Source organism: Rhipicephalus sanguineus, chromosome 1 (genome assembly GCF_013339695.2).
Source record: "Rhipicephalus sanguineus isolate Rsan-2018 chromosome 1, BIME_Rsan_1.4, whole genome shotgun sequence".
NCBI lineage: Eukaryota > Metazoa > Arthropoda > Arachnida > Ixodida > Ixodidae > Rhipicephalus > Rhipicephalus sanguineus.
The window spans coordinates 88,815,550-88,830,875 of NC_051176.1; the positions used below are offsets into that span (position 1 = coordinate 88,815,550).

The 15,326-nt window shown below is 44.0% G+C and overlaps 1 protein-coding gene across 1 annotated transcript in view; it reads left to right on the forward strand.

The window, feature by feature from the left end:
• LOC119406383 (protein regulator of cytokinesis 1-like) overlaps nucleotides 1-15,326 on the forward strand; it is a 35,754-nt gene that overhangs the window by 6,034 nt on the left and 14,394 nt on the right. The window contains exons 2-5 of the mRNA XM_037673157.2: nucleotides 6,140-6,373; nucleotides 8,753-8,920; nucleotides 10,792-10,941; nucleotides 15,136-15,280. Coding sequence (XP_037529085.2) covers nucleotides 6,140-6,373; nucleotides 8,753-8,920; nucleotides 10,792-10,941; nucleotides 15,136-15,280 — 697 coding nt within the window. The remainder of the gene's footprint in view (nucleotides 1-6,139; nucleotides 6,374-8,752; nucleotides 8,921-10,791; nucleotides 10,942-15,135; nucleotides 15,281-15,326) is intronic.

The following is a 15,326-nucleotide window of genomic DNA, read 5'->3' on the forward strand; positions in this document are numbered from 1 at the left end:
TAGGTTCGCCCAATGCACGGGATTGCGCAGATAAAAATTTTTTTTTCGCCATTGTGCGCCTTTGCAGTTGTTAGTCGGCATCTGGGGTGTCTTGACTTCTTCCTTGTGTCCGTGTTTGCGCGCCCTGTCTTTTAGATGGAATTCAGTGTTCCAGCTCATATTTAATACATATTGGCATCGGCACGCGATAATGCGCATGCTGCTTAACTGCTACATGCGATGCATATCCGCTCGGTAAAACCGACACTGCACTGTGTTAATCCTTTCGTATTTCATGCATAGAGATACATGCAGATGCGTCCGGATGTGTGAAGTATTTACGGCGTAAGAATAGTCGAGAAGCGGTGACGGGCTCTTTGTTTCGTGGTTCCACCGATATCACGGCGCCAACGAGCAGCAGGCGAGCGAACAGCCGGCTCGCTCGGCGTACACACTTTTCCCATAGTGCTCCGCGCGCCTGCGGGGCGTTCTGGGATTGCTTGAAAAAGGTCTATTACAAGAAATGATAGATGCCATGGTTATTCGATCTTCGGTGTCGCAATCTGTGTCGCCAATAGCTATTTGAGAAAGATGGCAGTTCTAGTCTGTGCACAGATTACAGGGCACGTACGGCAAACTGCTAAAAAGATTTACGTGGCCAGGTATGAAAGATAACAAAAATACAATTCAATATTTTATTCCATTTTTTCTTGACACACACAAAAAATGGAAGAGGCCCGAACAAAGTGACACTGTTGTTCACTTGACGGGGATTCGGGCCCCCCTTACAAGGCATACAGCATGAGGGTGGATACGGTACAAAGAAAACCACCCAATACGCGCATTTATGATAAGAAATACCTCAAGAGTATACATTTTGTTTTTCTGTTTTTGTATAAAATAAGACTTCATACGCATACCAAAAAACACAAAACGACGTGCTATTACATTTTGCAAACGAAGTCAAGAGAAATAAGAACACTATAGAAACACAGATAAACTGAGAAAGAAGCGTACAATTGTCCACAGGTGTAAACTACTGAAGAGATACAAAAAAATCTCTTAATCTTTTCTCTCTGGTAGATTCCATAACTATTTCATGTTCTATGAAGTAGTTTAGAAGTTTTGGAAGTCTATAACAGAGCATCTGCTCACTCATAATTTAAGGAGTATATGGAATAATCCAGTTTTTTTTTTGCTTTACGGAAAGGGCATGGGTGAGTTTTTTTCTTAAGATGGGCTAATGTACGGAGTGTTCCCATCAGAAAGACACTTTTTGTATCTGAGGGCTAAATTGTAGGCGTTGTGAGCAGAAATTGTGGAAAAACTTGTAAACAGCGGTCCGGTGGGTGCTTCGTAGTGTACTTCAGCTACGTGACGGATAGCTTTTTTTTGTAGTATATGTAATCTATTTGTGTTTGTTTGGGTCGTGGTGCCCCAAACAAGAAAAGAGTAGCTAATCTGAGACGAAAACAATGCATGATCGAGCTGTAATTTAACACTACTCGGAAGCAAAAATTGAGATTTTGCGAGTAGACCTACGGCTATACAAATGCGGCGAATCAGATGATTGACATGTGTATCCCACGACAAATTTTTATGAAAGTGCACTCCAAGAGTATTGACATTATCAACAATATCTATGGCGCAATTCCCCAAGACTAATGCGTCCGTTAGCGAAACGTTAATTTGGGGTGGTGAAAATATGATTGCTTTTGTTTTGTTTACATTTATTTGTAACGAATTCTAATTGCACCGCGTGCTGAGATATTTGAGAGCGTCGTTTATCTCATTTGTTAAATTTCGTAAATTCTGTAAATTAAATAGTGTCGTATCATCTGTGTATAATACACATTTAGGTTTGTTAACACATGTTATATCATTTATGTAAAGATTAAACAGTAGCGGTCCTAAAATGCTCCCTTGTGGAACCCCTGTAATTACGGGCTGACATGAGGATGCTACGAGATCTAACGGTAAACCACGAACGCCATACAACTGTAATTTGTTTAATAGTGTTTGATGATTCAGTCTATCACAGGCATTGGAGAAGTCTGTATAAATGCATATTACTGATTTCTCTTCTTCGAATGCTCTGAGGATAGTCTTTCTGAGTTGGGAGTGCAAGCTCCGTGGAACGCCCACTTCGAAAGCCAAACTAAGTATCATTGAGTATATTAAATTTCTCAATGAACTTGGTTAACCTTATCTACATTATTTTTTTTCTAGGCCTTTAGAAAAAAACAGGTGATATATAAATTAGGCGGTAATTAGAAAAGTTACTTTTGTAACCTCCTTTAAATATCTCAACCTCTTTTGATATCTGCATTTTTTTTAGGGAAGACTCCTGTAAAGAGCGCAAAGTTGTAAATGGGGGCAAAGATGCGGTAAAATGTCAGACAGAAAGTTAGGTGGACAGATGAGATTAAGAAGTTCGCGGGTATAACGTGGCAGCAGCAAGCACAGCCCAGAACAGGGTTGATTGGCGTAACATGGGAGAGGTCTTTGCCCTGCAGTGCACGCAGTCAGGCTGATAACTTACATTCGTCCTCTACTGGAATATGCCTCATTCGTATGGTCAGGTAACGGTTAACAAGCCAGAAGCTGTTCAAAACCACTCGGTATGCTTCATTTTATCAAATTATCATCTGACATCCAGTGCGACTGCCATGAAAGCTAGCCTCAATCTCAATTCTCTTGCCATGCAGAGAAAGCTGGCTTGCTTGTGTCCTTCGAAAGATCTATTATCACAATCTCTAACTGAGATCGCGTTTAATGCAGCCTGCATCTTCCATACTATCTCGCCCACATCACCATAACGACGTACATAATCTTTGAAATCATACTAACGCACTCTTTCTTTCCTCCTGAAAAAACGGGCAGTGACTGGAATCACTTGCCGACATCAAGAGGCATTATGTATTACTAACCCTGACCAGCGCCTCCTCTGTTTTTTTCAGCGAACGCTGTCCGCTGGCGGTCGAGCGCGCGCTCCGCTCGCCGCTGCTGCGTGTCGGTGCTGTGCGAGTAGTCTACGGGAAGCTGGCGCTGAACGGCCACCCGTATTACGAACCTCACGAATTTGTGTTTGCATCAGAGTTTAATTGCAGTCGTGCTTCTCGCAGGCTTTCAAAGGTACAGGGAGGACGGAAAGAAACGCGAACATCGCCTCGCGCTGTTTTCTTTGCGCTCTGACCGTGGTGGCAATAACAAGGTGCCAGATAGTCTTTGATTGTATAATGGATGGCTTTTAAATGCGGAGCATTTCTTAGTCGCACTTGCGGCGTCGGCGGCGCCGTCCACACCCCCACTGCGCATGCTCGGCTCGTCTCGTGCCGGCAGCAAGCCTCTCCTCTCCCTTCCTCCCTTCCTCCTGTCCGTCCCTCCCTCCTCTCCCTCGAACGCGGGCGATGTGTATATAAGCGGCGGAGCGCGCGTTCGGAATTGGAATTCAGTCAAGGGCGTCTTTACTTGGCTTTCGCTTGACTTGACGCTTTGCTTGACTCGAGTTGATGCGATGGAAGCAACAGTACCTTCAATCAGCGTCCCACCACTCGTTGAAGGCAACGTTACCCCACCCTCACCGTCGTCGGCGTCAACAACAGCAAGCAACGCAGAAGACAAGGCTGCGAAGAGACGAGCATACGACGCTGAACGCAAGCGTTTGAAGCGAGCTGCGGACCCGGAACTTCGTGCACGCTGGAGCCGTTCAAGTCGTACTTGGTGTGAGCATCGTGTAACAATTAAGCAATCCCAAACTATACCAAATTACGCAACATTCACGCGATACCCCCACCACTCTGCGACGCATTTACTCGAGTTCCCCCCGTGGGAAGATGCAGGTGACATTTTTTATCAATCATCCAGGCTACAACCGGTTAAAAATAAATGCGAAACAGCAAAGAATGTAGATGCCGCATGTTCATGTTTCTTTCCATGCCCACTGTACGTATTAGGCACGGCCTGGCAGGCCGTGTTGCCGGTTTGATACCTGCATTCGAGTTTGATAGCATTCGCGTTTTATTTCCTATTTCAGGCTATTGCAACCACACCATCCGCTTGCCTCAGTATGTCATACTGTTGTGTTCTACTCTGCTAATCGAACAAAAAAAAATCACGATTTTTTATTTCCCTTTATTGATAAAGGAAAAGAAAACTCACCGGGGTCCATATGCATAAACCTGAGACGACTGAAAGGCAAAAACCACCTTCTTTTTCTTCCCAGTCAACGTATTGAACATCTGCTGCTTCCCTCCGAAATATTTCTGCACCTAACGTAGCTTTCTTACTGCCTCAAGGATCGGAGGCACAGCAAGCTCTCTGCACCTCAGCTGGTTATGCACTGCGTTCGTGATCGGCCCATTTTGACCAAGTGAAGATGTAATATGACTACGTCACGTTATGTGACGTCACGATGGTGTCACGAAATTTTATTGTTTGTGACGTCATATGATGACGTCATCACGTAATGATTTCTTGCATCACTCGTGTTGACGCCGCCGACGGTGAATTTTCGCGTTTGATGAGGTATCTATATAAGGCTTTCGCTTCAATGCACTGTTCGGCTGTCGTTCCATGAAGTTCCAGCTGCCGCTTGTGTTTGGGAGACGTGGCTTACAGTAATTAGGCGGGATAATTGGTCTCCTAATACATCTTCAAACTGCACTAGAATATGTAGCCGTCACTTACGACCCGAAGATTTCATAGAATATAAGAAGCGGTGGCTCAAGAAGGATGCAGTAGCGTCGGTCTTTGCAGACTACCCTTGACGTTTGCAGCCCCAAAAAAGGAAAGAAATAGCAGAGAAGGAAAGGCAGGGAGCTTCACCAGTTTAGAAAAACCGGTTTCCTACCCTACACATGGGAACAGGGTGGGGGAGATTTAAATACGGAGAGGAAAGAGAGAAAGACGGTACATAACACAGCGCACACACGCAGTCACTCTTGCGTGTTACGCGACATTACGGTCACAGTCGCTTGTCCAAGTCAGTTTCTCTTAAAAACCTCAGAAGTGGCTTCGTCGCCTTCAGCTGCAATGTCCAAGGTAACAACTGAACCAAGCATGGCAAGTATCACTAAAGGTGAACTTGCTGCGTCCGAACAGTCAACTAACGAATGTACAAGTAGCAATGCTGCCTCGCGATCGCCATCATGTGCAACGCTGACATTGGGTCCCAAAGCTGAAGAATCTGAGCTCATGGACACCACGCACTAGAAGGCTGAGCAGGCTGCCCCATGCGACAAAAGCGTCTAGGTCGACAGCCATTCGGCCTGTACTTTGCTCGCTACCGAAAAGGCCAACTGGAAGAGAAAAGAAAGAAGAGAGCTGAGAGGAGCCAGATACTGAGGCTACAACAATCCGTCGACAAATACAAAGACGACCTCAAGCAACTGACAACAGGCCGCATTTTTCACGACTATCACACTGGCTCAAGTTGAGAGTCGGCACTACGACTTTAGACTCTAAATAAAACAGCGCCTGCTCGCACACATCGGTCAGTGTTGCAGGAAGCGCGCTGCATATGCAGCTGTTTTTGTTTGTTTTTCGTACCACAACGCTTTGATTGCTTTAAGCTCTGAAATGGTGGAATCACCTGGCATAGTTCTTCATTATTGTGGAATCACCTGGCATAGTTCTTCCCGTTTAAAAATTGGCATATACTTTAAACAGCGCGAATACAGCCGAAAACTGAACCATATAGCAGCTTCCAATGCAGCCACGAAGACGCGACGGCGGGTCTACTCCGGTGGCGGCTAAAAGCCGCCCTAACGCCGACGGCCGGTTCCCATCGCGCTCCTCTCTTTCGCACAGGCACAGATAGATAGAAGAGGCGCTGCCCTGACACACTCCAAAAGATTTTGAGCTGGCTGATTTTATTTTGTGTACGTAGCACAACGACTTATATTTCATGTGCGTGTTTCTGGGCGGGTTTGACTTTTTGAGGTCTATGTATTCTCGGTTATTTGTGCATAAAATCGCGTTCCTGATTTTTTGTATTCTTAATGATCCGCATAAAACGTGTTGGTTTTTTTTTTCTCTACTAAGCTTTACAGCGCTTGAGACTATAATTAGTAGCACTCGGTCTGGCAGCACTACACATAGCTTCATTGGCAACTATGTCGGATCAAGTAGCCCAACAGACTGTCCTGTTACTCTTCAGTTCCCAGATTCCTTGACCCTACTCGAAAAGGGGAACGCCCTTTCCGAAAGGCTGGAGCACCTGAAGGCGATCAAGAACACTCGCAAGCGCGAGTACAAGTACTTGCGGGCTAAGGAAACGAAGCTGTGTGCTAAGCTGGGCATGCCGGACGTGTACCGTTCCACCGTCGACATTCCCTCCGAGAAGGACCTTCAGGAGCTCGAGGAGCATGTCGAAGCGCTGGAACAGGAAAAGGTTTGTTTCTCTTAACATTGGGGCATCCAAGGGGTCGTTCGTTAAACTTTGTACAACAACTGCAGCTATCATGCCAACACATTTTTTTTAAACACTAAGGTTGAGCGTTGGGCTAGTTGGTGTAGCATAATCCAAAGGTTTCACAGCGCATACAACGAGGACGAGCAAAGAAGAGCGCTGTGTGTGTCTCTTCTTTGCTCGTCCTCGTTGTATGCGCTGTGAAACCTTTGGTTTTTAAACACGAAAGTGTTTTATGCCGGGGTCGACCAAGATTTTAATTACTTATTTCCGTCACGGAAATACGTCAGAAAAATGAACGCCATCAAATGGCAAAGAAAAAACCTATAAGAAAAAGTTCCGTTGACAGGATTCGAACCCATTACCTCTCGATCCGCGACGATGGCTGGCGGGCGTTTAGCCCACTGAGCTACCGCAGAACACATAACGGAGGCTACATGAACGCGCCTTTTATCTTTCACACTTTCCTCTCGCAGTGCTCTTGCATGGATGGATGGATGGATGCTATGAGCGTCCCCTTTATAACGGGGTGGTGACATGTGTGCCACCAGGCTCGAAAAAAAAAAAACAAAAAAAAACGCGCCGTTGCTGCGACCGTCCCATTCGGCGCGTTTCCAATAGAAGTGTAATTTCGTTTAACACACTGCGAGGTGGTGGCTTTAGCCCAAGCCTCGCTCATAGCATCCATCCATATCGAAAGATAGCTCTTCGATGTTCGCCTGGCTGTCGCACCGCGTTCCCCGCTCGCCCTGTGAGAATTAACTGCCGGGCTAGAGGGAAGACACAACGCGCGTAGCGTTTCTGTTCGCGTTTCACGACGCTTTGGAGGAGTGCATATCGAGTATCAGTGATTATTATGTGATTGTTGATGCCATATTTGCGCGGAATTCACCATATGCGGTGTCCACGTAATGTTAAGAACTTCAGCTACCGGAAGGGTTAAATCATGATCATGGGCGTTAGTCGTCGGTACGGAGATGTGCCACTAGGCGTCAACGTGAGTGCGTCCACATCAGGCGGTGCTAGATCTGCCAAACAGCAATAGACCAGCAAAGCTCCGACCAGCAAAGCTCCGATATACCAACGCACTAAAGCAATCAACCACTTCTGTGACGACACGTTTCACTTTCGTATTATGCCGATTTCTATGACAGAGGGATCAACCACCTTTTTGCATCTTTTTCATAACTGCACCAAAATAAGCTACACGTGATTGTGCAACTGTTTCCTGCATAGAATGTGGGAGAAAGTGGGGTGGCATGGAGCATAGATCCACTTCTAGCGACCTGGCTACCTTGCCTGTTAAGGTCGCGGGATCGAATCCCGGCCGCGGCGGCTGCATTTTCGATGGAGACGAAAATGTTTGAGGCCCGTGTGCTTAGATTTAGGTGCACGTTAAAGAACGCCAGGTGGTCGAAATTTCCGGAGCTCTCCACTACGGCGTCTCTCATAATCATATCGTGGTTTTGGGACGTTAAACCCCAGATATTATATTACCTCGCCTGTTGGAGTGAAGCCCTGCATGCCGTAGATGGCATCGGGAAGTCTTTTATAGACCGGGGCATGTCTATGGGAGATGAAAGTTGGCTTCCCACACTCCAAGACAAAACTGGCCGCTGCTCAAAGCGGTGTCAATCTAGCCCCGCTGTTTAGAACATATATTACATTGGTATTGATATGACGAAAAAGATTATTCAGCTTTAAATAGTGCATTCCTCAAGCCAGGTTGTAGGCTGCAAACTCTATCGCATTAGCCCTCTAGAAGGCGCAAGCAGCCCACCCCCTGCACGCTCTAGACAAACAAAAATCTGAATGTAATTTTGTTGAAGATAAGCCACCAGAGCGAAGTTCTACTGCAACGAAATAATTAAAACTGTGCATTTAAACATAACGCAAGCTGATAACGACCAGCAAGGGCAATGAAGCCAGCACCCTCAGCATAAGCCAATTCAGCACCTTATATTTTGTGAACAAAGCAAATAAGGAGACATAATATCGAAACCGTGTTTTGACTGGTATTAGTGGTCTTCGATCCAAAATTTTCGTTAAAATTGGGACCTGAGCTTAATTGAAAATAAGCTTTTTTTGAAGAAAACTTTCGTATATTATTCCTTTACACTGCCTGTAAGAACACAATCGTTCTTAAAACGGGGACCCTGACGCCGCCACCTTCAAATGTTTTATTTTTTGTGTACTGGGAGTATTTTTCGGAAATAATTTTCGCTTTCGTGCACTTGAATATGCCCACATAACATGTAAAAAACAGAAACAAGAATATCGAGCTGACATGCATGTTGACCTCTCGTGGAACCACCCAGCTGCTGATAACTGCATGCCATTGATGAACGCTGTTTGTTCCAGGCTGTTCGTTCCTGCAGAGTCTCTCTTCTGAGGACGGACATCATCGCCAAGCTGCATATGCTCCACGCTCAGCCCCAAGCTCAGCTGGAGATCCAGCTCATTGACAGTGAAGACGGTTTTATTTTGTCGCAGAGGAACATGGACGAAGTCGCTGCTTGCCTCGATCGGGTGAGTTGCAATTTCAATTTGAATATCCTTCACCGCATAACTACATTAATGTTGTAATTCGTTGTTTCAGTAATTCCTGCTCACTTCTTAGGGAGCAAGTTCTCTTGTATGGGTCAAGATGAATAAATCGTGAATGCATTGGGATGTCGCGTTAAAAAAGCCACAGTATCTAGGCCCATGGATCTTTGTAGCAGTGATGCGCTCCCAACTTAATCATAATTTGCTATATCAAAAATGCGCATCTCTATCTTGCAGAAGAAAAGCCGTAATGCATCAATTGCACCCTCGCATGATTTGTGCACCGTCAAAATGTCACCCCCGTTTCTGGAGAATCTTGCTCGTGTATTCCACGCTCCTTGCCATGCCAACTGGCGCGCGATCACAAGGTCGACTTGAGGAGGCTGCGTACAGAGATTCATGCAGAAACTCCCCGACTGTTAGTTCACGTACACAGTTGTTTTTGTCAGGTTTGCTGGTGCCCGTCTGGTATGTAGCTCGTGTCTGGCTTCATCGCAAGACAGAATTAATGACACGCACTTCACGAGGACAGAGAAAAGAAATGCCAGGTACCCGTGCTTCACGTTTCTTTTTTGTCCTTGTGAAGTGAGTGCTGTTCGTGCCTTCTGATGATCAACAAACTAGCTCATGTGTTACTCACTTCGTCCTTGTCTGTCACACTCTTGTTCTCAGGCAGGGTTAACTGTACCCCCCCCCCCCCCAACTTGCTGTGTGGCCGCCATGCCACCGCCACAACCTTCAAATTTCTCAAACCGGATGAATTTTTTAAATACAAGAAAAGCCTACTAGTATCAATAGTACAGTGAAGTTCTTGATCATGACCTTTTGATATTTTTCTTAGAAGGCTACCATGAACTGGGAGAACAAGTTGAGAACCACGCCGCCTGCACTGGTACAAAAACATGACAGACAGAACACTAAGAGACAGAAAGACAGAGTGGATTAGAGATCAGAGGAGCGGCAGATATCCTAGTTATCGTTAAGAGGAAAAATGGACCTGGACAGGTTCAGGGGGCGGAAAAGGGTTACGTAGAGCAACAAAATTAAGAAATTTGCAGGCATAAAATGGAATCGGCTTGCACAGGACAGGCTGCGTTCGAAATCATTGGGAGAGGTCCTCGTCGTCGTGCAGTGGACGATGTAGACAGTAGAGGGCAGTGTCCACTTCGTTTAGTATGGGACAACTGAGAAATTGTTGAGGCACCTTTCCACTCTTCTTCTATCGGCATCACTTATGCAGCTCTCCCCATGTCAGTGCCATGTCTTTTTTTCACTTGTTTTAGTGTGGCGAGGAATAGGAAAAAAAACTATTAGGACTAAAGAAGAGGATCAAAGAGTGGTTTTGCCTCGTTGGCCTTTTCTTCCCATTTTAGCACTGTGGGAAGCTTAAGCAAGCTGGCAATGTATTTTCAATCTTCAGCACTGTTTCGCCCCTGTCACTGAATAATTGATTTAGAAGTACATTCTCATGTTAATGTCATCATGGTGCAGCACAAGTTGTAAAGGCTCTTGGGATCTCTTAGTTGTGGACTTAGTTATCTTGGCTTAGTTATCAGATATTAATAAAAGCTTAGCAGACAGCAGTCCAAAGGTTGCGGTGACTGGTTTCAGAGCTTGAAGAGTGCTTATTAGGCCTTTTCTCAATGTGAAAGGGGTATCTCGTTTTGCCCAAAGGCATCGCTAAACTTAACCTTGTCTCTTCAAAGGTCTGTAGATTTCAGTGAGGGCGAGGTAGCCTCGATAACTGTGCTTGTGGTGTTCTGGATGGGGCCAACCTTGCTCTTGTAAACTGCTACCACCATTTTCCTGGTGGCCTTGTGTGTGAACTGTTGTGCCCATGATTGCATGGTCAGCTCAAACTACTCGAAGAGGCTCGTCGTCAAGAGCTAGCTGCCCTGCTGGACCAGCTGGCATTGTTCTTTGAGAGACTCGACATCGCTCCAGAGGAGCAAGAGCGCATCCGCAGCTCTAGCGCTGGCCTTACACCGTCGGCTCTGGCTTCAGTAAGTTGCACACTTAGTTTCTTTATGTGTTACCTTACGGGTTCCCGAAGTAGTATTGTGTGAGGGGAGGAAAGTGACAAATGAAAAAGAAAGAAATTATGCAACAGTAGTGGTTAACAACAAGAGTTGCTAATTCGCAATAATGGAAGCAGAGGCTGTTTTCAGTAGTAGGTACTATTCGCACCGAAGATGTACGGTGCAGCTTCTGGTGAGTGTCCAAATAAGAAACAACACGATGCCCCGGTCACCATTCCTCATTTCGACGAAGTTTACTCAACGCGTAGGTTTTAGACAAAGAACGATTTCTTAAGTTTCGCAAAAAGTTTCTGTCTGAAAAAGAAATATACAACTTTTGTCTGCAAAAAAACTTCCCGCCAATTTCGCGATTCGTGAACTTCGAGCACAGCTGGCGCAAAAAAAAAGAAACCAACAAAACTGGGCACTTCTCAGCTACAATAATTATTCCCATTAATAAAGAAGTGAAATTCAATCTTGTGACTTTTTCTTTTTCTCTCGAAGGACTTTTCAGTGAAAAAAATGTGGAGTCTGATTTGTACGGGAGTGGAAGAACATGTATTTTTTTGGGGGGGGGGATTAATCGGAAGCCTGTTAGCAGCAAACCAATCAGCAAGTTTGGCTAGTTCAGTATTCATTTGGTCTTCTATCTTTGAAAGATTTTTTACCAGTAATAATTAGGGCGGTGTTGTCAGCATACATAGGCATCTCTTCAGTTGTTAGCACTAGTGGGAACTCATTTATGCATAGTAGGTAAAGAACCTAATAAGACGTTACGGCACACCTGTTTGTATGGACTAGAGAGGTCAAGTAATATTATTAATTACCACCTGTTGTTGATCTTCAAGGTAACTTTTAAACAACTTAATTTTAAACCCACTTGGAATTCGGTTCATGGTTTTTAAAAATCCTCAGAAAGTGCTCCCTTTTATACCGCAAGTGCCAATTGACCATCATTTCATTCCTGCAGGTGACTGTGTATGTTTTCTTGGCATAAAATTAGACCCTTATTTGAAGTTTACAATTCGTATTGCGTACGTTAAACAGAAAACTGCCTTCGGTGTAAGAGCCCTCATTAAATCTCGGGCATTTTTCTCACTTGATGCCTTATTGTCTTTGTACTTTGCCTTCATATATCGTCGCGTCACCTATTGCATTACTTCATGGGGAAATACGTATAACGCACACCTTTCGTCCACACAGCACATTCAGAATCAGGCCATTCGCGTTATTTCCAAAACTTCTTTTTATTCTAATGCTTCTCCACTCCTTCAGGCTAATTATATTCTTCCTGTATCTGGCTTCCGGTGTCTGGTTCACCATTGACGGCAATGATGAACTCCAACGCGGAAGCTGCCGTATGACCAAATATTTTCAAAATATTTCTTCCCTCAAAATATTTCCTTCCCTAAAACAAAGCTTTATAAAACTTGCCATGTAAGAACTATTCATTTACTTTCGATTGAGGTATAAAGCTGATTTTTAACTGGAGCACCACGCGGTGTAAATTGCATTTCAATGTGGATCAAAATGACGATTTTCTCAAATTTTTGATTTCTTTCTCGTAAGATTTAGAAACATCAGTGGTCTTAAAATATTTTTAGCACAAAGTATACCCTCTGCAGAATAAGTATTCATTACTCAGATATTCATACGTAGCGCAGTATTATAAGGGAAAAATACAAGCACAACATTTTGTCGAAATTTCTTGAGGCGTAAATGGCAGAAAAATTGCAGTTTTATTGAGCTTCGAACACCTTGCACACACGCCTGTGCCTTAATATGTGAACCAAATTTGGTATTGAAACAAGAAATGATAGTCTCGGAATAATTTTTCTGACAGACCACACTCGGACGACATTCTGCGAAATTCGGAAGGCTCCCACGTGACCAAAACATCTTTTTCTCTGCGAAATATTCTAGCAATTCACTGCTTTCAGCGCACTAAATCAGCACAATTTTTTTTCGAATATATTTGAAATGGTCTCCGAAATGGCTAGGACGTTTGGCTTGGAATGACCCTGTTGCGAAAACCATATTTACATAATTTCTAAAGTGAAATGTCATAGATGTGCATTTACCGGTATGTAATAACTGGTTAAAGAGGTTGCATAGTACTTCTCCGATTATATCAATGTTCGCTTTTATAACGCGCGCTGGAATCTGGTCCAGACCCGGCGCTTTGCTAATTACTAGTTTACTGAGAATAAGCAGAACTTCTTTCATCTCTATACTGTCTATAACGAAACTATTGGGCAAGGAAGTCGGTTCATACAGTGCTTTAGTAATAGGCAACATTTAGCCAAAGGACCAAAGTAAGTATTCAAGTCATTGACAGTATCCTTAGTAACTTTGTCAGGTAGTCTTTTTCAGCACGAGTATGCCCAATTGCTTCGTTTATTATTTTCCAAGTTTTCCGCGAGTGGCTAGAAGCTTGCTCAAAAATCTTGGAATAAGTTTTCTTACACTTACATGACATGGCTACTGATTTGCTACGAGCTTTTCTGTACTCATGCAGTACATCATTGTGCTCATCGCGTTCCTATTTATGATGCCAATACTCTTCTGCGCTTTCATCCAAGAACAGAATGGTATTTCATATGTGCCTCTACTGGTGATCTTTTTCGAGTTTTGTACGGATTCCGGAATAACATAAATTAGGTTAGTAAATTCCTAGTCTACGTCATCGTGATAAACCTCGTGCCATCTGAACGAGCGTAAGAAATTGCGAACCTTTGCATAATCGGTTCTATAGGAAGTAATGTTTCTCTTACAATTTATTATAGGCCCTCGATCTCGGCACCGGTGACGGCGTCGTTTGTGAGCGAAAAATCGTCCGTGACCAAAAAATCGAGAAAGATGCAAATAAAATAAACAACAAAAATCTTCGGTCCCATTGACGACCGAACCAGGGCCGTTTGCGTGGCAAGCAGATGTCCTACCACAAAGCCACGATGTTACCTACAACTGCTTCGAAAAAAAAAAAAAACACTACATAAATGCCATGTAGTGGAAGGAGTCTCCTTAACGCATTTTGTTCCGCAGGTGTCACGACGAAAATGAGCCCATTCGGCGATTTGTAGGCGCCTTGGCGATGCCATCAAACTACGTTTTTTGCGCGACGCCATGCTTCGAAAAAAGCCGGGATAGTGCACCCACCGCCGCTAAAAACAAATACAAACTCCTACAGAACACAAACACCTACAAAACTCCTACAAACTCCTACACAAACCTCCTATAGAATTTCGCACAAGAGTGTGTACTACATTGATCACAAAAGAAAAATTATACGAGAACATGGGTATCAGGCGAAAATCTTCTTTCATACTGCACACATACCTGCGAGCTTTAGCGGTTTTATTGTAAAATGCCTGACACTTAGTAGTCGTGCCGCTCACTTCAAATCGTATTTTTAAAATTTCAGGCAGCATTGCCATGAAAAATATGTAATTACAGTTGCCGACAGACTAGTATTGTTTTCAAAGCACACTCTTCGGATGCATAAGCTAATTTTTTCTACTTGCAGCAATGATGCTAAATTTAAAAAAAAAAGCTGCCTAACAATTGCGTGCACATTTTATTGATACTAACATTTCTGTTAGGGCACAAGTTGTGCCACGTTGGCTCGTAGATCAGTATAATATCTGAAATTTAAAACCCTTTTAATTTCTGAAAACTACTAGACCTTCACATCCATTTCAAAGAACAAAAAATTTACTTCAAGGAGACTCACGAGAAGGCTTGTTGTATCTTTTATTTCACTCGTTTTTGTTCATTGTTTTTCAAGAAGGCAATTAACCTGGTTTTCTTTGTTCCTATCCTTTTCTGCGTTTTCTTCTGTTCACGTTGTGCTACTGTTGCCTTGAACTGTAAACTACCGTGACTGTTTGTGTACAAGCGGTACTGGCACAGTTTTCGACTGTGGGACCTCCTTTTGTATACTACATACCGGTGATATTACTGAACTTTCAATAAAATTCTGATTCCGCGCTTTACTTCGTCTTTCGATTACAAGGTTGGCAAATACAAGTTCCATTAAATGATACAGGGCGCCTATAACGAACAAGATGAGCATATCTTCGCAGGCTTGCAGCACTTGCTTTCAGCATGCCTACAAAAATGCTAAACTTCGGCCATGACTTCCCGCTCGCTTTTGTTCATGTTCTCTTGCCTTCACAGCTGCGGGCCCAACTTGCCAAATATGAGCTTCAGAAAGATGAAGGCCGGCGGGAGTTCGTCTCTCGCGTTAAAGACGAATTGCTCACGTGGTACAAGAAATGCTGCGTCCCAAAGAATCGTGTGTACCTGGACGACGACTCGGAAGGTACGTGCTTTACGTCAAGTTTCCCAGAAGTTTGTCTATTGCTTCT